This window comes from Xenopus tropicalis, chromosome 1 (genome assembly GCF_000004195.4).
Source record: "Xenopus tropicalis strain Nigerian chromosome 1, UCB_Xtro_10.0, whole genome shotgun sequence".
NCBI lineage: Eukaryota > Metazoa > Chordata > Amphibia > Anura > Pipidae > Xenopus > Xenopus tropicalis.
The window spans coordinates 84,068,261-84,088,645 of NC_030677.2; the positions used below are offsets into that span (position 1 = coordinate 84,068,261).

Below are 20,385 nucleotides of genomic sequence, written 5' to 3' on the forward strand. Positions count from 1 at the left end.
CACATTGCTATTCAAATGCAGTTAGAGAATTAAAAAGACAGAACAATTGAAAATCTTGTATTTATGTTTATGTGTAATATATTTATCATGATCTCTCCAAACCTTTGCTGCTGGTTTGCTTACTATAGATGATAGTGATGAAGAGAGTGAATAAAAATATTCCGGAGGAAAAAAAAGCTGCGTCAGCTGTTAAGGTCAAAAAGATTGATGCTATTCAAATGCAATATTATCATTATCATCAATTATTTATACAGCAGCCACACACTGAGGACACTGAAAGTGGAGCTGGCATATTACAGTATGCTCATACATTTGCCTGAAACATTAGCAGTTACTTGGAGCAGTGCATATATCTTGAAAACCAATCAGAGAGAATTAAATATGTATATTTACACTGCTATAAGCTAATGGAAGCCTTCCTATAAAGTCTACTAAACAAGAATATGTAAAATATGTACGCTACACAAAATTTTCAATGCTTCTATACCAGTATGCTCATACAGTATTAGCAAACAGAATCAGTGGCACTTTTGTAGTATTTGGGGTCATGCCAGTATTGCGTCTGGTATCATAATGGGTATGCCATACATATTGTAGTTTTGCATGCTTTCTAATTTCTGTAAAATAACCATGTTATCACTCTGCTGCACAGAATTAAGGTGTGCCTGGATGCATTTAACTTGTATCTTACTGATACATATGGTCTACTGGGGTTTTTATAAGATACTTATATTTTTATTGGAGACTGATGTTACTGCTAATGTTGCAGTTTGTTTAATGAAGTAAATTTTCAAAGGCAATCCTTAAACTCTCCAGCAGGTGTCAGTATATTTTGTTTGTGGATGGGCCTTAAAATCGCACTGGACTGCTCAAAATTGCACAGGGATGTGTTAATGATGGTTTTCATTGTGTATTCAAAATGTTTAATACAAATGTTGTAATTATTTCATTTACAACTGTCAGTGTAATTGTTCTGAAATGCTGCTGATTGACTTTCACAGTAAGAATTTTTGTTCACTGAGTGAGTGGGTTTATAATGTTCACATTAAACATAGAGCCTGCACAAGAGTACTCAGGGGAACACCATCATCTGAAATTATACTTTCACTTGGAACTCACATGGCGCTCCATACATTTGCAGATAACTAAGATGCATCAGATTTATGAGGTCCATAGTCTAATTGCATTATTTTACTGTAAAAAAGAATGATTATTCTGTGCAGACAGGCTATACTGTACTAAGTACTGTATATCTTCCTTAAAGAATACTAAAGGAAAAATACAGGATGTTAATACAGGTATAGGACCCGTTATCCAGAATCCTTGGGACTAAGGGTATTCCGGATAAGGGGTCTTTCCGTAATTTTGATCTCCATACTTTGTCTACTAAAAAATCAATAAAACATTGATGAAACCCAATAAGATTGTTTTGCATCCAATAAGGATTAATTATATCTTAGTTGGGATCAATTACAAGGTACTGGTTTATTACAGAGAAAAAGGAAATCAGTTTTAAAATTCTGAATTATTTGATTAAAACGGAGTCTATGGGAGACGGGCATTGCGTATTTTGGAGCTTTCTGGATAACAGGTTTCCGGATAAGGGATCCGATACCTGTATATGAAAGCATATATTTTAATATACATTTTCTATGCCTTTGCAGAATGCAATATCTAAAGGCAGTTTTGAACTCACTTATCCATGGGGCTCATTTATCAGTACAAATGCAAATTTGCACCCGGCCAGCAACCAATCAAATATGTTTTATTGTTATTACTACAGAAATAAGTCAAATCCCATTAGTCCCAATCCCATTAGTCCATGTTAAATGTGATGGTATGCTGATGGTATGCATGCATGCATTTCCGAAAATGGATACTATACCTGTACTTGCTTGCAACTGCATCTAGTACCCATGGTTTCTGGTGTGGGAAAGAGTTTGAACCAGAGAGGTGTTTGAACCAGAAAGAATTTAGAATGAGGGGATATGGCCGATAAGAGACGGAGGGTAAAGTTGATGAAGAAGCAAAGGAGAAAATTTGAAAAAAACAAGCTTGTTTTTTTCAAATTTTCTGAAAAAGACTATATTTAAACGATTGATGATAATGTATTGTGCGATAGATACACAAATGTGAATTCTCTAAAATTACATTTTTGTTGCATGATTTTTCTGGTAAATTTGTTTTTGGAGGGCAGGGTTTTTTGCAGTAACCACAAATAACATTATTGGTTGCCTTTCGGTTGGACTTTTATGCAGGCCCGGATTTGTGGTTAGGCCACAAAGGCTTGGGCCTAGGGTGACAAAAAATATAGGGGCGGTACTGCTGCACTGAAACTTGCTCTCATATGGAGCAATGGGGACAGGACATGCAGAAAACTTCAGTGCGTTCTGTCCACAGTGCTCTGTATGCAAGATAAATAGATGGGCATTTGGGGGGGACGGGTGATGCGTGATCACGAATCCGGCGTTGCTTTTATGACCATGATCTTACCTAAGGCAAGGCAGCAGAGGGCTAATTTATGTATGTTTGGCAGCACTGTGTTGACAAGGGGCAGGCACCCATACCCTTACAGATTATTAATCTGGTGCAAGGTTAATGACTTATGAATATGCACTGTGTTAGTCAGTCAGTAAAATTACTTTAAACAGCCTCCAGAATTACCTACCTTTGCCCCAGCATTCTCTCTGACCTGGCTCCTCAGTCAGATGGTGTTTGTTTTTATTTGCTTCCTTGTGCAGAGGGAAGCCCCGCCCCCACTTCCTGTTCAGGTCTCTCATAAAAAAAAAACCCTGCTAATGCACAGACTGGCTCCTGCTGCCTCCAGGCATGTGCCGACAACAGTAGTCCAATTGAAGAGAGAACTGAACAGGAAGTGGGGGCGGGGCTTCACTCTGCACAAGGAAGCAAAGAAAAAGAACACCTTCTGACTGAGGAACCAGGTCAGAGACAATGCTGGGACAGAGGTAGGTAATTCTGCAGGCTGTTTACAGTAATTTTACTGATAGAAAAAAAAGGTTTACTTATTCTTTAAAATAAAAGGAATGCTTGCCTGGAATAATAGATTTTATTTTTCAGGGGGTGCCTAGCAAATTGCACAACCCGCTAGTAACTAAGGTTTTTCTCGTCCTTTAAATATAACGCCTTCATTCCCAAATTCTAATAGTTGCAGTTGCCATCAGCTGGAACAGAAGTTTTGCTTTATTAAGAGTTAAGCATTCCTGTTACAATGCTGGAGACTGTCCTATCTGTGTGCTGCTTTGCAGTGCAGTACAATTGTTTGCTCTTGAGCTTTCCTTTAATCTAGGAGTTTAGATACAACCAAGACTTGTCTCTCAACTGAAGCCAACCAGTCTTCAGTGCCTAGATCTGATATTTTCATATTTTTTATATTTGAGAGGCTGGTTGGCATTACCAATTATCTATTTGGAATATTTTCATGGCTAAAAAGTCTGTGGAACTGTTTTGCGCATTTCGATTACCAGACAGTTAATTAAAAGAAACCACCTACTTACTGAGCTACAACTGTTTCTAGACCCTGAATTATGCCTTTGCTTCCTGCATACCTGTTGTAATATGAGGTATTTATTTTGGGTATTATGAGTTTAACAAAACTGGCTCAAGTTTGTAGATTCCTAATCCTGGAAGGTCACCTGAAGCATTCTAGCCTGGGTGAGGATATATTGGGGGTCAACATTCTGTCTATAAAAAAGAGATTATCTGGAAAGTTTAATGGGACAGAGGAGCAAAATTTTATCCTACTCGAATTCTCTGCTTTATTTTATTTTGAAGAAGAGACAGTCTTTAGAATGAGACAGTCAGCTAATTTATCTATAGGGATGCAGCAGAACAGCGTGAATAACCCTCAAACACAAGTTACTGCTCTCCTCACTATGTTTCTGATGTGCTCTACCGTGCTTCTCTTCTGTGTGTCAAGTCAAGTCAGTGTAGACTGCATTCTATTTTCACTCACTCTGTTCTGTTTCATCAACATTTATTACAAAGAAAGTAATGTGTCAGGTCTGTAACCTCAGCTGCAGTTGTTTTTGATGCAATATTATTTTACCTGTTATGTCACCATTCTAATTGTTTTAGCTTCTGATTGAAGCAGTTGCATTTTTAGAGAGGGGTGAAGCAGACCTTTAGCTTGGAGAACTTTGCCGCTTTGTTTTATGCTTGATTAGAACAATATTATGCAAAAAGGCAACAAATCATAATGCATCTAAACTGAGTCCACCTTGGCAGAGTATGGGAGCTTACATATTTGTATTAAACAGATACTGTACCTTAAGTTAACTTTTAGGCTTATGCCATACACAGTAGAATTTGGGGAGATGGCTTGCAACATTTTTAAACAGGGCTCCAAAGTAATTTAAATTACCCCTTCCACCTCTAAAAAAGTGAAATGTCTGAAAGCATCAGCAACTTCTTTTTAAACATTTCACATTATTTGGGAGGAATTAAGGGTTAGGGTTGAGCATCAGCTCAGATCAGTTTCATGTTAAAGAGGTTTTGAATGGTGCTTCTTATAGTAGTAAATAAAATATTCAATGGAATGAAACACTCTTCTCAATATCATTAATGGATAAAGAAAAGTTTAAAGCTGCTTTTTCTTTTATTAGGCAAAATCTCATTTGCATTCTCTATATTCTTTACTGAGGAATCATAGAAAATTGTGATGAAAGTGTTTAAAGCATGCTATAGTTACTTTTTAAAAACCTGCCCAGTTATGTGGCACACATTACTATCACCCGATCCATTCTGGCAGGCTATCTATTTTAGATCTGTATTTCTGTATAAATAAATGCTAAATGTGCATTTATACTTGTTAATAAGATATAATTGCAAGCACTAGTAAATTAGCATTCTCTCACATCTGCCTTCCAATCGTGATTAAATGGCTCGTGGTGGGTTTGAACCAGAATAAATTAAAACAAGATGCAATACATTCTTTAAGGGCCTCTAACAACAAATATTGTCAATTCTACATTTATATTGACAGTCTATTTATTTCTGTCCATGTTTTCTCAAATATAGAATGGGATTCATGGCATTTTCTAGATAAGTAATTTGTATAAATATATATTAAATATATCTAAAGATTTAAACACCTAAATACAATTGCTTTGCCATTATCATTAATTTATGCTGGGTTCGTGGCAATCACTTTAAAGGTATATTTTTTTCTGGATGCACCGAATCCAGGATTCATTTTGGGATACGGCCAAGATTCATCTTTTTTCAGCAGGATTCGGATTCAGCCGAATCCATGCTTCTGAAATCAAAACCTGCCGAAAACATTTGTTCATCACTAACAACGACCAATAACACATAGATAGGATAACATGGATAGGAACTAACCCTGAACGAACCATAGATTGAGGTAAGCTAAGAATTCCTTGTTATCCTCACTCAAAAATACTGATGAAAATTCCAGATTTTTTTTTAATAACTTTCCATTTGATTTCAAACTTCACACCCCTCAGGTTGTGCTTCCACCAGAGACCTACAAGGCAGAGTTTATCCCACCCTTCCAAAAACATTCAAATGTGCTACTTTTAATTTAATATAATATATAAAACACATAATAATTGTAGCGTAGTTCAAAAGTTAAATACCAATGACAAAAATAAACCAGTGGAGAAAAGGGGAGGTGAATGAGTAAGGAAGATGTCACAGAATCACAGGCCTGCAGCTTTATTTGAAACATAATACACATAGAGGGAAGGATGGTGAAGTAGAGGGGACGTAGTCTTCTTCTTCCTTGGGGCTGTCTCTGATGTTATGATCTCTTAGTAGGCTGTAAATACACCTGTGGGAGGCCTGAATAGACATTCTCTCTCTTTCTCTCTCTCTCCTCAAAATGATGCAATTACTGAAGAACTGGAACACATCCTTAATGCAGCACCACACACTGTGCCAAACCTGAATTGCCTCTTTCATATTGGTATAAATAGTATGTAAGTACGTTCCTTGGCACACAATCTCTGTGTTCATGTTCCCGAGCGAGTAGCAGGGCCTGTGCATAGTGGCAGTCCCAGAAGAGGCGCAATACTATCTCCTCCTTCATACTGTGCCGTGGCAGTTCCTGTAAAATATGATGCTCAAATTCCTTTTTTATAAACATATCCATACCCATTATAAAGCAATTTAAAAATCCCATTTGTCAATCATATATTACTTTCAGTTTCCATTCAGCACTTCCAGGATATCACTGCAGCTCTCACTTTTCCCCTCCCTCCTTACCATATAATTGTGTAGCCAATGCATGGGCATGTGCCTGAAGTCCTCCGTTTTGGAACATATAACAGTTTTGGGGTTATACAAAGCTTGCCTCAACAACAATGCCCACAATATGGCACCTGGCTGCTTTCTGTGATTGTTTATTCCAAGACAGAAGGAAATAAAATGTAAATAATTTATATAGTGTAAGTGAAGTTTATTTTACTTGAAAATAATTTAGAATATTTTTTTAGGGTGACTGGTCCCCTTTAACTTGTTCACTAACTAACTTAGGGGAGGCCTTAGGAAGTAATTTATCCAAGATGTGGCATTCTTGCAGCAGAATCTTGACAAACTGGCAATCTGGGCAGGTAAGTGGCAAATCAGATTCAATGCTGATAAATGTAAATTCATACATTTGGGATTTAAAAAAAAGCACTTATACCCTTAATGGGACTGCATTAGGCAAATTCATAATGACCTTGGAGTCCTTGTAGATAATAAACTTGGCCATAGCAAGCAATGCATTAGGCAGCTGCAAGGGCAAACAAGGTAGATGTCAGGGCGTCCATTCCAATTAGAAGAAAGAAGGTTCCATAAACATATCCAGAAAGGGTTTTTTACAGTGAAAGCTGTGAAGTTGTGGAATTCTCTCCTTGAACCAGTCGTACTGGCTGATACATTAGATAGTTTCAAGAGGGGGTTGAAGTGAGGAAATACAGGGTTATTGAAAATAGTTCTTAGTACAAGTTGATCCATGGACTGATGCAATTGCCATCATGGAGTCAGGAAGGAATTTTTCCCCCTCTGAGGCAAATTAGAGAGGCTTCAGAAGGTTTTTTTTTAATTTTCTCTGCATCAACTAGCAGTTGGCAGGTTCCATATAAATATACCGTATATACTCGAATATAAGCCGAGTTTTTGAGCACTAAAAATGTGCTCAAAAAGTAAGCCTCGGCTTATACTCGAGTATGTGGTATGGATGTGCCTGATGTGCTCGATGTGGCGATGTGCCCCCCCCCCACGGGCATGTGTCCATGCGTACCTGCGCGCTTGCGCCCTGGCTCTGCCTATGCCAGCTTCCCAACGGCCATCCTAACTGTGCGCTCTTCTCCTGTGCGCTCTGCTCTTCTCCTGTGCGCGTTTCTGATCTGCTTGGCGCCGCAGTCGCGCCAGTGACGTCACGCGCCCCCTTCAGTTACTCATGGCCTGATCTTAGACCTTGTAAGATCAGGCCATGAGTAACTGAAGGGGGCGCGTGACGTCACTGGCGCGACTGCGGCGCCAAGCAGATCAGAAACGCGCACAGGAGAAGAGCAGAGCGCACAGGAGAAGAGCGCACAGTTAGGATGGCCGTTGGGAAGCTGGCATAGGCAGAGCGAGGGCGCAAGCGCGCAGGTACGCAGGTATGCATTTCCCAAAGTAGAACTTGCTACAGACTGGCGGCTGGGAGGTGAGTTCTCAGAAACAAAACAGCACTTTGAAACTCCTTGGTGACTGCAGCAGCCTCTCCTTAAACCTTTCCGAGCTCACAGTGTTCCTAGGCAATGTCTCAACAAAAATGATGCCTTTTCAGCTTGCTTTTCCAAATTACCAAATCAAACAGACAGAAATGTGGGGCCCCAGATGCACAACTTGCTTATTTTAACCTTATTAGAATTTATTTTTTGAATGTTTTTAAATTATTTGATACCAGAAATCCTTGCAAACAGAATACCTTTGGGGTTAATATTAGTTGTTAGTCGAGCCGAGAAACATCCAGTAGGGGGCCCTTTATCTCCTTTATCCATAAACTGAGTAGGTTATGGGGGTCTTTATGGACTTATGAAGGGTAACAAATTGAATATAACCAGATTCAGACTGGGATTTAAAATAGACCCTCTCCTGATCTTTGCCCACTCCACCATGTCTAGTCCCTTTCTAGTACCTTTCTTAAGCCACCACTGTCTAAAACACTCTATACCCTATATATATTTCTTAAGCTAGACATTGGGCAATTTTTGGGATACTCAACTAAACCCAAGTGTGAGCACACTTTGTGTGCTGGCTCGCTCGCACCAGCCCTACTGGTGACACCCTAGGCTTATACTCGAGTCAATAGGTTTTTCCAGTTTTCTTAGGTAAAATTAGGTACCTCGGCTTATATTCGGATCGGCTTATACTCGAGTATATACGGTAAATGGTTGAAATTAATGGATGTGTGTCTTTCTTCAACCTAACTTACTATCTTACTATGTTATTTGGAGGCCTGAATAACCATCAGTCTTGTTTATTATAATCTGATTTTGAGTCATAGGACCTCATTTATATTAGAAATCAAAGCACTATGGATAAAGTCAAATCGTTTTTTTCAGGGATTACGTAGGCCTAATAATTAGGATCTATGTACTATCTATTGTGTATAAAATGTTAAATAAAAACATATAAACTGCACATTCCTGTCTCTGTTATGAAATCTTCCATGACAGGTTGAAACTGGCTATGTATTTTTTACTAATGCTACCTTTCCACTCTGGTTATATTTAAAGGGCAATGTTCAATATTGTCAATGAATACAATTTGTGCAGAATATACTTTTGCCCATTATTTTAATAAAGATGGTTTTACTTGTTTTTTGCATAAAATATGACAAAGACTGAGCCTAATAGCAACTTCCTGTCATTTTTCAAGCAACTGTAGAAAGAAGAGGAATGTCCTATTTATAATGAGCTTCACAAGTCTTTAAGGTAGGAAAAATGTGCAGGCAGGCAGAAAAGCTCCATATAACAGGCCAGGGGTCAAAACTAGTAAATCAAAATAAGGAGGTTACATTGGCTACAAAACATTGTCAGCATCCATAATATCCTTAAAGAAGTAATCTACCCACTTGTTCAACATGAGTTCAATGAATAGGGCTTGGGCTGAACAAACTTTTTAACTATTGTTTTAATCATGAAACCTCTATGGCTTTTGTTATTTCTTAGGGTGAAGACACACAGAACTACTAATAGCAGCTACTTGTCACGGCTACAGAAATAGACAATGGTGATCATTTACTGATAATTGTCTCTACGTGGGTTTGACCAGAGGCAATTCTCAGTACTGTCTATGGCAGGGTATGTCTTCACCGTAAAGCTAAACAGGGGGTTAATTATTCACTTTGCAAGGATCAAACATAGAGTAGCCCTGTTTGCCTTGTTCCTTCTCAAGAAATAAACCACAAAGATTTTTCATAATTATAAAATTATGTTTAGCACAAGCGCTATTCATTGCACTTGTGTTGAACAAGGCTTGTACTGACCATTTAAGTGAATTCATTGCTATTATCATAACTGTTCTCAGGAAAAACTAAATACCTGTCACAAGTATTTTTACCTTTTTTGTTTACATTTGCACCTGTTCAAATCCTTATCCCCTTCTATTTCTTTTTTCCCTGTTACTATGTACAAAGGTTTTAACAAGATATTACAGGCAGAAATTATTGTTGGAGAATAAATATCTCAGAAATATATAAAGACAGAAAAATATACACAACTTTAAAAATTTACTTATGAATTAAGTGCTTTTTGACAGATAACTTCAGCATTTTTGAGGGGATTGCGATACACAGCAAGTCACACCAAAGCAACAGCTTTATAAATAACCATTTATTATAGAGTCTTTTTTAAACCATATTTCTGGTGTAAATCATTTTGCACAGCTTTATAAAAAGGTCCCTAAAAGGAAATTATAGGTTTCTGGTAAAGCCATTTGCTGGTTTATTTCAGAGGAGCTGAGAGAAGATCAGAGCTCAGTTCCTTCAGGACAGGCTTTAAACACAAACAGGTTCACTTCTCCCTGCTCCTCTTTCCCATGTAACATTCTTACGTGTATCCCTGTGGGCTCTATTCTGTTTCACATACGTACATGAGTACTTTCCTCTGTGAATCTTTGATCGTGAAGAAAATATCCATGGAAGCAGTTTGAAAAGGCACAAATTTCTAAACCATCCAATTACCTGTGTAAAGGACAATGACTCTCCAGCGCATTTCTTTGCCTGAGCTTAGTGTTGGAAGATAAAAGAAATAAATTGATTCTTGGGGAATACCAAATACCTGCATAATCCTGAATATGGTCACTGACTGGCTTTGCTAACTGTACAAAAATGTACCGTTTCCTGAGAAATGAAAAATCTTTTTGCTTTCTGCTATTAACTCTGCTGGCAGTCTTGAAAGGTAAGTCCTGAATTCAGTTTGATGGAATTTATATCTGTTTTTACCAAATGTCTTATAACTTTAATGTCTAAATAAAATGTGAGACTTTGTACTTGCCCTGTATTTGTTTTCTTGTTATTTATAAAGAGCCCTGTTATTTCATGAAAAGTATAGACAGTATAAGTGGATGTCACTTTTATTTATACTTTCTTGAGATGATTCTGTTTTACTTTGCTAATCTTTAGATTATATAATTAGACACATAAGGTTACATGTGACTTTGTAGGGAATATAGTAATATGGATAACGTGGTGGCCTTCATAAAGAAAAATATTAATATTTGTTTGATTACACAGATAAGCAACATATAGATCCATGTTTATTGTGGTCTTTCACTATTATGCTTGCTGAATTACCTTTGATGGAATAATTGTTATTAATTATCTGTTACTATTAGTATGTCTCCATATTTTTTATCAGTTAATTTTTTCTTCTGCAGTAGAAAGAAGCATCAGAGGGCAGTTTTTTTAATTAAAATACTGTCTGTCTGTCTGGGCTTCTGGACATTATAATGAATGAATGCTTTAGCACTGAAGTGGTTAAAAGACCAAGAAAACATAGTCAATGAAATTTTAATCTGGTCAAGCCATGCATTAAACTAAGACTTAAGGGAAAGTCCTAACAGTCTCAAGTACCTTGCATAACATCTGCTCCACTTGTCATATCAAGTTTATGTGGATTAGGCATAAAAGCTTTCTAAGCCTGCTTTTGCTTTCCACTTCATCTGTTCATTATATACAACTTTAAAAGGCTTGCTTGGAGGAGAATAAAAGGGGGGCAGTTGAGTTTTACATATATATGTGTAAAGCATGGTGTGGGCTGTACTCCAGCATTATTAAGGATAAATCCATAAATGTTTTTTTCGCAGGGCAAGCAGTCCTTTTTTATGCAATAGGGTGTGCCCTTAAACTCAAGGTCTTCTGCATAAGGTGCCATCAGAAACCTAATTTTTACTCAGGGGTCCAGTATTTGCGTAAAAATTTCGGCCTTCTGTAACCATGTAAAATATTAATTTGCAGGACCCTAAGAATGACTGGCCCTCTACTGTTAAACATCTTAGGCTAATGCCAATTGTATCAGATCAGGTGCAGGCACACACAGGGGATTTGGGCGTGAAAGTGCTCGTAGATAAATGCAGGTTGAGTATCTGCCCCAGGTGGTACTTGCCTTTTCCCCTAAACGGGACACCTTGCATTTTCTCTTTGTTCAGGTGCAAACATATCAACTCACATTGATGCATGGAATAATTTTATTTCTCCTCAACCTATTCATCTGTAGTAACAGCTGAGTCTTCAGCTTCTTGTAATTTGCACCTGGATTGATGTTAACCCCTTACTAAAAAATATTGAAGTTACACCCAAATATCCTCAGTAACAGACAGCATAAGGTAAAGAAGAAAGCATGATCAGGACCCGGGAGTTAACAAGTGGACAAGAGGCAACCACAAATTAAAACCTCTAGTTTGATGTCTTACTGCAGGCACTTTTTTCCAGAACCAAACACCAAAAAAAAAACCCATTGAAAAAACCCCATGAACATCTAAAACTGTACAGCAATTACCCTATTTTACCAGTATTCTGATTTATGTTGCTCTTTCATACTGGAAAATGATTTTGCATCTATAATTACATATTACATTTAAGCTAGCAATCAGCATCCCCTTATAGACTGTAAAGCTCTTTTGGGCAGGGCCCTCGTCACCTCTTGCATCGGTTATTGCTTTGTATGTAATTATGTTTGTCCAATGTATAAACCCACTTATTGTACAGCGCTGTGGAATATGTTGCCGCTTTATAAATACATGTTGATAATCATAATAATAATAATTCTCTCCCCTTCATAATTCTAGCATAATAATGGTCGTGAGGAGGCATAATTCCTGACACAACTCTGGGCAATGTGTAAAAATTCCTGCAGATGCATTTGCACTTTGATACTTATCAGACAAAATTGCATTAAAAAGTTTTAAGTTCAAATGGCATCATTTTTATTACTTTTTTTGTCAAAATATCATCTTTTGATGCAAATCCCTTCCATTTTTTCAGTGATGGATTCTAGAAACTGAAGACCCTCTGCTTTTCATAGTGCATTGTGCACAGATTCTCTGGAAAGCAGAGGAACTTCAGGTTCCAAAATCCATCAGTTCACAGGGTTTGGAAATGTTGGAGTCAGTGGCAAATCATGGTGTCTGAGGAGAATGACTCCCCTTTAATACGGAACAGAATTACATATTCATGTAAGAAAACTTTCCATTGGGTAGTATACTAGGTCTGACCTACAAGAAGGCATGACCTCTGTATTTTATTATTTCCCAAAGAAATACATTTTTATATATATTCAGTCCCCATATTTTAACATTTTTAGAACCACCTTTTGCTCATGGGTTTTAAAGAGGATTACTATTTTGCCCAGCGACATAGGCAAAGTGTCAAAAGTCATTAACAATTAATAAATGCAATAAAAAATGGTCCTTTGTCCATGCAGAATTTTTACAGAAAATGTTACCCCCCAACTTGTGCCACCTATAAGGCGGGTCCATTTCAGCATTGGGCGAATAAGAGCATGTTCTATATTTATTCTCCAATGAATAACCCCATCAACTTGTGCATGGGAATCATCTTGAAACTATTAGACTAGGTAATGCACTTTCAAATGATTGGCCAGATCAGTGTATTTTGCCTATTATTATACAAACAAATCTTCTCACTATAGGTAGATCCTAACACATGTGCTGAACTGCTCCGGTGCAATTACCCGTTATAACCAATCGAACTGGCTCAAATTCTAACTTGTAGAAATCTGATCAAAAGTAATTACTAATTGGTTTAGTAACTGCACTTGTACCATTTATGTTAGCATATGACTCCAATTCTTGTATTTGTGGCGTGTGTATTATTCTTGACTTAATAAAAAATGTAAGCCTAAATATGCTAAGACTTCTTGCAGAAAGGTTATATAATGCATACGTGAGAAATAAATCTTACAAAAACCTGTTTAGATCATGCAAAATTCTATTGTTTAGATATTGAAATGATTAATTAACTTTACACTGCAGTATTGTGTACTAAAAGTAAATTATTATTTAAGGAAACATAGCCAGTCAGATTATTCGTCTTCTTACAGAGTTACTGCTGTGATGGTACTGCAGAAAAAATCGGGCACAGTCCATGTGATTGTGTATTGGGTACAAAAAATATAATCATCCAAGTTACATAGTTACATGGGGTTGAAAAAGACCAGAGTCCATCAAGTTCAACCTTTCCAAGTAAACCCAGCACACACAACCTATACTTACCAATCTATACACTCACATACATAAACTATATATACAACCACTAATACTAACGGTTGATATTAGTATCAAAATAGCCTTGGAAACTATGCTTGTTCAACAAACTTATCCAGGTCCCTCTTAAAAGGCATTAACAGAATCTGCCATTACCACATCTCTAGGAAGGGCATTCCACAACCTCACTGCCCTCATCATGAAAAACCACCTACCCTGCTTAAAATGGAAGCTCCGTTCCTCTAATCTAAAGGTTTGGCCTCTGGTGCGTTGATCGTTTTTATGGGGAAAAAGAACAGTAATGTACTTGTAATCATGTCCCCTTGCAAGCGCCTCTATTCCAGAGAAAACAACCCCAGCCTCGACAGTCTAACCTCATAGCTTAAATCTTCCATCCCTTTTACCAGTAAAGCTGTCCCTACTATTATGGTGTGTCTTTGTTGTTAAACTGTATTTCTATAAAGAAATCATAAAGCTACTGGAGCACACAATGCTATTGTGCCAATATAAAAAAAGGTTCCAAAGATGACTGTATTTTTTGTGTTGCCCCAGGTTCCTTGCAATGTGAGACCGAAGAGAAGCTTTTTCAAAAGCTGTTGGCACGTTACAACCAACATATCAGACCAGTAGAAAATGTGTCTGATCCTGTTATGGTACATTTTGAGGTAGCAATCACTCAGCTTGTTAATGTGGTAAGACAAAGTTACTTGAATATTCCCCTACTACTGTCCCACTTTCACTGATCCAGTCACATTCCATAAGATTGCTAAATGAACCTTACAATACCAAATAATACCACCCAGATCTATATCATGTTAATAAATCTGGTCCTCAGTTTCATTCTGCATGTTCTGTTATAGCCACTGCAATTTTGAGGGGGTTTACACTATTATATCCTTAATCATGACTAAAATTATGTTGTAGGATGAAGTTAACCAGATCCTGGAAACAAACTTGTGGCTTCGTCATGTAAGTAGAAGAGATTTATGCATTTGGGTAAAAAAATATAATTAAAACTGGTGTGAATATATTTATACAACCAAACAACAACCAACAGTCTTCTCATTTGTGCCTCAAGACTCATTAAAATTTGTGCTTTATAGGACATTAGATACCCCAATATTAAAATATCAGAAGTCGTCTTGGAGTTCAAGGAAACGCTCTGCTTATAGTCGTGTGCTTGTATGTGATAGAACTCTTCATGGAATACCTATATTCTGGCCTACTTTTTACCCTATAGCTATACAAATAAGCTACAAATAAAACATCTTCTTCCTCATAGATATGGAATGACTATAAATTGCAGTGGAATCCTGAAGAATATGATGGGATTGAATTTATGCGCATTCCAGCAGACAAAATATGGAAGCCTGATATTGTTTTGTACAACAAGTATGTATGTTTTTCTTTACACTTTTCTTTAAATTACTGCGGCATTTACATTTAATTTGTGTTTCATTTTAAATCGTCTCATTTTCCCATATTGATTTTCTGCAGTGCTGTTGGGGATTTTCAAGTAGAAGGAAAGTCAAAAGCTTTAGTAAAATACAATGGGTTGATAACATGGAGTCCACCTGCAATATTTAAGAGTTCTTGCCCAATGGATATTACTTTTTTCCCCTTCGACCATCAAAACTGTTCAATGAAGTTTGGATCCTGGTCATATGATAAAGCTAAAATTGACCTTGCCATCATTGGTTCAAAAGTGGACATGAAAGATTTCTGGGAGAACAGTGAATGGGAAATAGTTGACGCTTCTGGCTTCAAGCATGATATTAAGTATAACTGCTGTGAAGAAATCTACACTGACATAACCTATTCTTTTTACATCAGAAGACTACCCATGTTTTACACCATAAATCTAATAATGCCCTGCCTCTTTTTATCATTCTTAACAGTTCTGGTTTTCTACCTTCCATCAGACTGTGGGGAAAAGGTTACCTTGTGCATCTCTGTTCTGCTTTCCTTGACTGTGTTTTTGTTGGTAATAACTGAAACAATTCCATCAACTTCCCTTGTAATCCCACTTGTGGGTGAATATCTTTTGTTTACAATGATTTTTGTAACTCTGTCTATTGTAGTTACAGTATTTGTGTTAAACATTCACTACAGGACTCCAACAACCCACAAAATGCCCATGTGGGTTAAGGATGTATTTTTGAAACGTCTGCCAAAATTATTAATGATGAAAAAAACTGTAGAGAAAAAGAACCGACCATATTCTAAACAAAACAGGAAAAAAAGCTGTGAGAAATCAAGTGAATTGGTAGACTCTGAAAGCGCAGAGGTGGAGCAGTTTGAAGACGAGTCTTGTTACCATTGCATGAGATCAAAAGAACAAAGCTCCAGGGTCAGAAGGAGGCAACAAAGGGACTCTAATGGTGCAGTTCAAGAATGTTCATCTGAGTTGACTGAGGTGGTTGACAGCATTCAGTTCATGGCCGGAAATATCAGAGATCACAACGAAAGAAAAGAGGTAAACAAAAATGGCATTGTTAGAGATCATACTAATAGTGATTTTTAGTTCAAAAATATCTGTGTACATCCCACAAAACTCACTGTGCATTAGTTTGAATTTTATTCCTATCAAAATTTATAGTGGATCAAACAATACTGAATAAGTATGTAATTGATTTTATCATAATATTTTTAAAATGTTGTATTAAATAAAAATGCCAGAGATTGTTGCCCCTCACGGAACACCAGTCCAAACACCTTAAAGCTCACAAATGAAAAGTATTATTAACATTTTAAGAAAGGGAGCAACCTCCTTCCCGCTGTCTCTTACCACATGACACTAAGGGGCAGATTTATCTAAATGTGAGTTTAAAGCTTAATACATAAAAACTCACCCATGTTCTATTCATTCCTATGTGATTTTAAGAAGCGTAGTTATCAATTGGTGTACTCTTACTTTCACCTATTGATAAATACGCAAATTAAAATCCTATAGAAAAAAATAGAAAGCGGGTGAGTTTTTATGTTTTAATATTATAATGCTTATCCTCCCTGTGTCTACATATTGATGTAGCACTTTAGAAATAATCTTATAAATAAATACATACATACTGTACATACAAGTATGTTTGGCCCAGGTAAATTTTCATGTAAAGAATTCACCTTGGGCTACTATTTATGATATTATATTTGGGTCCCATGGGAGAAAAGCACTTTACAAATGTTTCATTGTTGTTGTTGTTATATTAACACCTTAAAAGATGATGAGTAACTCCAGTAAATGAAACATTATTCATTGTAAGTGATATACAAGTCATACCAGTTACCAGGCTTCCTGTTTCCTTAAGTCATCCTGAGCTAGGGGTTGGCACAACACTTTTATAGGCTGTACAGTATTCTAGCATATTGATATGTGACTACTTGACAGACAAAAAACGGCTCTCCAAAGACTTTGGTCTAACTATGGTCTAACTATGTACATGCTTCTGAGTGGGGTTTGAGGGTACTCTTCTATGAAATGAATATCTATTATGCCTAGACACATTCCTATAAACTTTTTTAGGACCATACACCAACTGCACTGTGTGCAATAAAGCCTTGGGTTGATGACAGACCAGCTGTTTTTTTCTGCCAGAGAAGGTGTTTGAAGGCTTTTAGGCTGCCGTCAGCCTAGTGTGCACAGTGATAGCCAGAAGCCATTCTTTGTGTGAAATAAGCATATTTTATACCAAGGGTGTCAAGGTAAACCCTATATGGTGGTCCTAACTATGTAGCTCTGGTGATATTTTTCAAAGGCTGGCAACTTCCTGCATTTCTTGAGATAAGTGTCTCCTGACCTGGGCATTGGTCTCAGTTACAGGCTTGATCCTCCCCTACCATTAGCTTTTACAAAGAGATTGACAAAACCAAAACATTAGTTTTCATAGTCTTTAAAACATAGCAACCATCCAAACCAACACCCATTATTAAAGGTATAAGACCACCATTAAAGGAATGCGTGTGGGGGTGCTACAACCACATGGAAGTTTGTAGTGCTTGGAGTGCTCCCAAAAACCCTTTACAAGTACAAACATAAAAAAAATATCTTGTGCTTGAAATGTTTTAAATTGCAAATCAAGTTAACATTAAAGGGGCGTATTTGTTATGCTGTGTAAAACTAATTCGCCGAAAAAACGCTGTCAAAAGATGTGTAAAATAAATGGAAAAGATCGCCGTATGACCGCCGGATATTACGCCGTTATTTTCCATAAGTTCCGGTGGAATAAAAAAAACGTAAAAAAAAAATTACGCTGATTTTATGCTGTTTTTACACATCGAAAGCCTGGTGAATTTTCTCACCTTTTTTTACACAGCATAATAAATATGCCCCTAAGTCCAAAGCATTTAGGGAATTTTCATTTCCTGGTAATATTGGCTCTTAAATTTACACTTAGCTTTTAGTGGACAGGGCTCTTACATTGCCACCTTTACTATCAAGCTTGAACTGAAACAGCCACAACCATCTCTTTTAAAGACTAACAGTTGACATGTTAAATGTTATGTTAAATCTTAGGTTGCACTGCCATTTTCCAATATTGATAAAATAGCATGCACAGGTATGGGATCCGTTATCCAGAAACTTGTTATCCAGAAAGCTTAGAATTAAGCTCAATTTCGTTTTTGAAACCACGACTTAAAGGAACAGTAACACCGTGTGCGTTATTTCCCGCTGCAAGCGGTATAGTTCGCCGCATGCTATATTATCGCACGATTTTATGCACGTAACCATTACTTTCAGAAAACTACTGTTCTGAAAATTACCATTTCCCTGAAAATTAGAGGATGCATCACTCTAGGGCCAACACATACTTGAAAAAATCCCACTGTAAAGTCCATGTTGTGTTGCCAAAAGCTCACGAACCACAATTACTAGTACTGCCTGTCCCAAGTAGGTGTTAATATCCGCACAGACTAATGCGATATTTAGCGCGTTTAACGTTTCATATGTGTTTGTGAATCATGCGTTAGTATTATTTCTATGCGAGAATTAACGCAAGGTAAATAACGCATGACTTTGATGAATCGGGACTTAATTATCGCATGCTTTTTAACGCAAAAAAGGATGCGATAAGCGTTATCGATGCTGGTCCCAAAGTGTGGAAAAAAAGAAAAAAGTATGGAGATCCAAATTATGGAATGACCTCTTATCCAGAAACCCCCCGGTCCCAAGCTTTATGGATAACAAATCCCATACATGTACAGTATATTAGTTAAACTAATACAAAGGTATTATGATAGCTATTGATTATATTATGTAATCATATAAAAAAACTGTTTAGTAATAATATTATATACAATTTACTCAAATCATTGTTTACAGCTGACTTATCTATGAGCACTAAACATCTCTACACAAAACAACTGATTTACATAATTATATAATATTATTTGTTGTTTTGCAGGAAGAAGATGACTGGAAGTATGTTGCCATGGTCATTGACAGAGTTTTCCTTTGGGTATTTATCCTCCTGTGTGTTGTAGGAACCACTGGCTTATTTTTACAGCCTATGATAGATGGTAACTAATTCTAGAACAGTGCATACTTGTGGAAATATGCTCTTACAAGACATAACACATGGTAGAGCAGCAGTATAAGAAAACGGCAAAAATGTTATCACTCGTACAAATCCATACACAATGCATGTGCACACAGATACGGGCTTTAGGCTTTATTAGTTTGAATGGTCAACACAGAAATAAATACTGCTCATAAAATTTCATGTTCTGCAATTTCTTTGTGAAGAGTACATATAGATTGTGCTCATATGTTAATTCACAAATTAAATCTTTCTGTCCAAAGATCAGTATATCATCACACAGAAAACACCACTCAGAGCATTAATTGCTTAAAATGTTAAAATGGAATCATTAAAAAAAATTCTTAAAATAAAACCAGTAAGGAAACTTGTTCCTTAGACTCCATTGACATGTGTGTTTTTTTAGAGTCTGATGCCCATTTTCCAGATATTAATATCCTGCTGGGTAATAACATTCGTGCACCCATATTTACAGGCTGAGGCGGTCAGCCTTCACCCATCATCAGAAGCAGAGGGCTAAAGAAGTTCAACTCCTTAAGCTATAGTTGCTCCATGGAGTTTCATGTAGTTACCCTCCATGGGATTATGCAGCCTCTGGCAAGATACATTTAGGCCCATTTATCAACATTTTCATTTTCCTGGAACATCTTTCTTTGTTTCATGGTTTTAGAGGATTCTGAAACCACCACTAGACTCATATCCACCAATGTCAGTCATTTATCAAAAGATCTTAAATTTGAAAAAAGATGATAAAAAAAACCTGGAAAATTTGAATTTTTTGTATTGTCGCACAAATGAAAAAGACAACCCCCCCCCCAAAAACCTTTAAAATCCAAAAAGCAAAAAAAGACCTTCCCACTGTTTAAGGGACACCTGTCATTGACTTCTACATGATCTCGACAGGTTTTAGACAGTGTATTTTTGCTTTCAGATTTGTCTCAGTTTTGTTGCATAAGCGTGGATATGCGCAGGCTACATTAAAAAAACACTTAAAAATGTTTTTTGTTGTTCCTGCACTCAAAAGAATTTAATCCGACGGGGTGCAGGCACATGTAGTCGATATTCAATAACAAATTCGAGACTTGATGTTTGTTGCCGGATATTGGCTGCA

General features: G+C 36.9%; 1 protein-coding gene across 2 annotated transcripts; it reads left to right on the forward strand.

Annotated features, from left to right (window-relative positions):
• The first annotated feature begins 9,924 nt into the window (after positions 1 to 9,924).
• On the forward strand, positions 9,925 to 19,659 carry chrna6 (cholinergic receptor, nicotinic alpha 6). 2 transcript variants are annotated; one of them, XM_031903396.1, is made up of 6 exons: positions 9,925 to 10,415; positions 14,293 to 14,432; positions 14,665 to 14,709; positions 15,023 to 15,132; positions 15,238 to 16,216; positions 19,140 to 19,659. In XM_031903396.1, the coding sequence occupies exons 1-6, from the start codon at positions 10,346 to 10,348 to the stop codon at positions 19,260 to 19,262; spliced, it is 1,467 nt and encodes a 488-aa protein (XP_031759256.1). In that variant the 5' UTR covers positions 9,925 to 10,345; the 3' UTR covers positions 19,263 to 19,659. The 2 variants fall into 2 exon arrangements, with proteins under 2 accessions (XP_031759256.1, XP_031759258.1); XM_031903398.1 differs by having other exon boundaries at positions 9,936 to 10,415; positions 15,853 to 16,216.
• The last annotated feature ends 726 nt before the right edge of the window (positions 19,660 to 20,385 follow it).

Coding starts and splice junctions, on each gene's coding strand:
- chrna6 (XM_031903396.1), top strand. CDS start 10,346: ATGTACCGTTTCCTGAGAAATGAAAAATCTTTTTGCTTTCTGCTATTA. Junction 14,710..15,022: donor CAAACTTGTGGCTTCGTCAT/GTAAGTAGAAGA, acceptor TCTTCCTCATAG/ATATGGAATGACTATAAATT. Junction 15,133..15,237: donor GATATTGTTTTGTACAACAA/GTATGTATGTTT, acceptor GATTTTCTGCAG/TGCTGTTGGGGATTTTCAAG.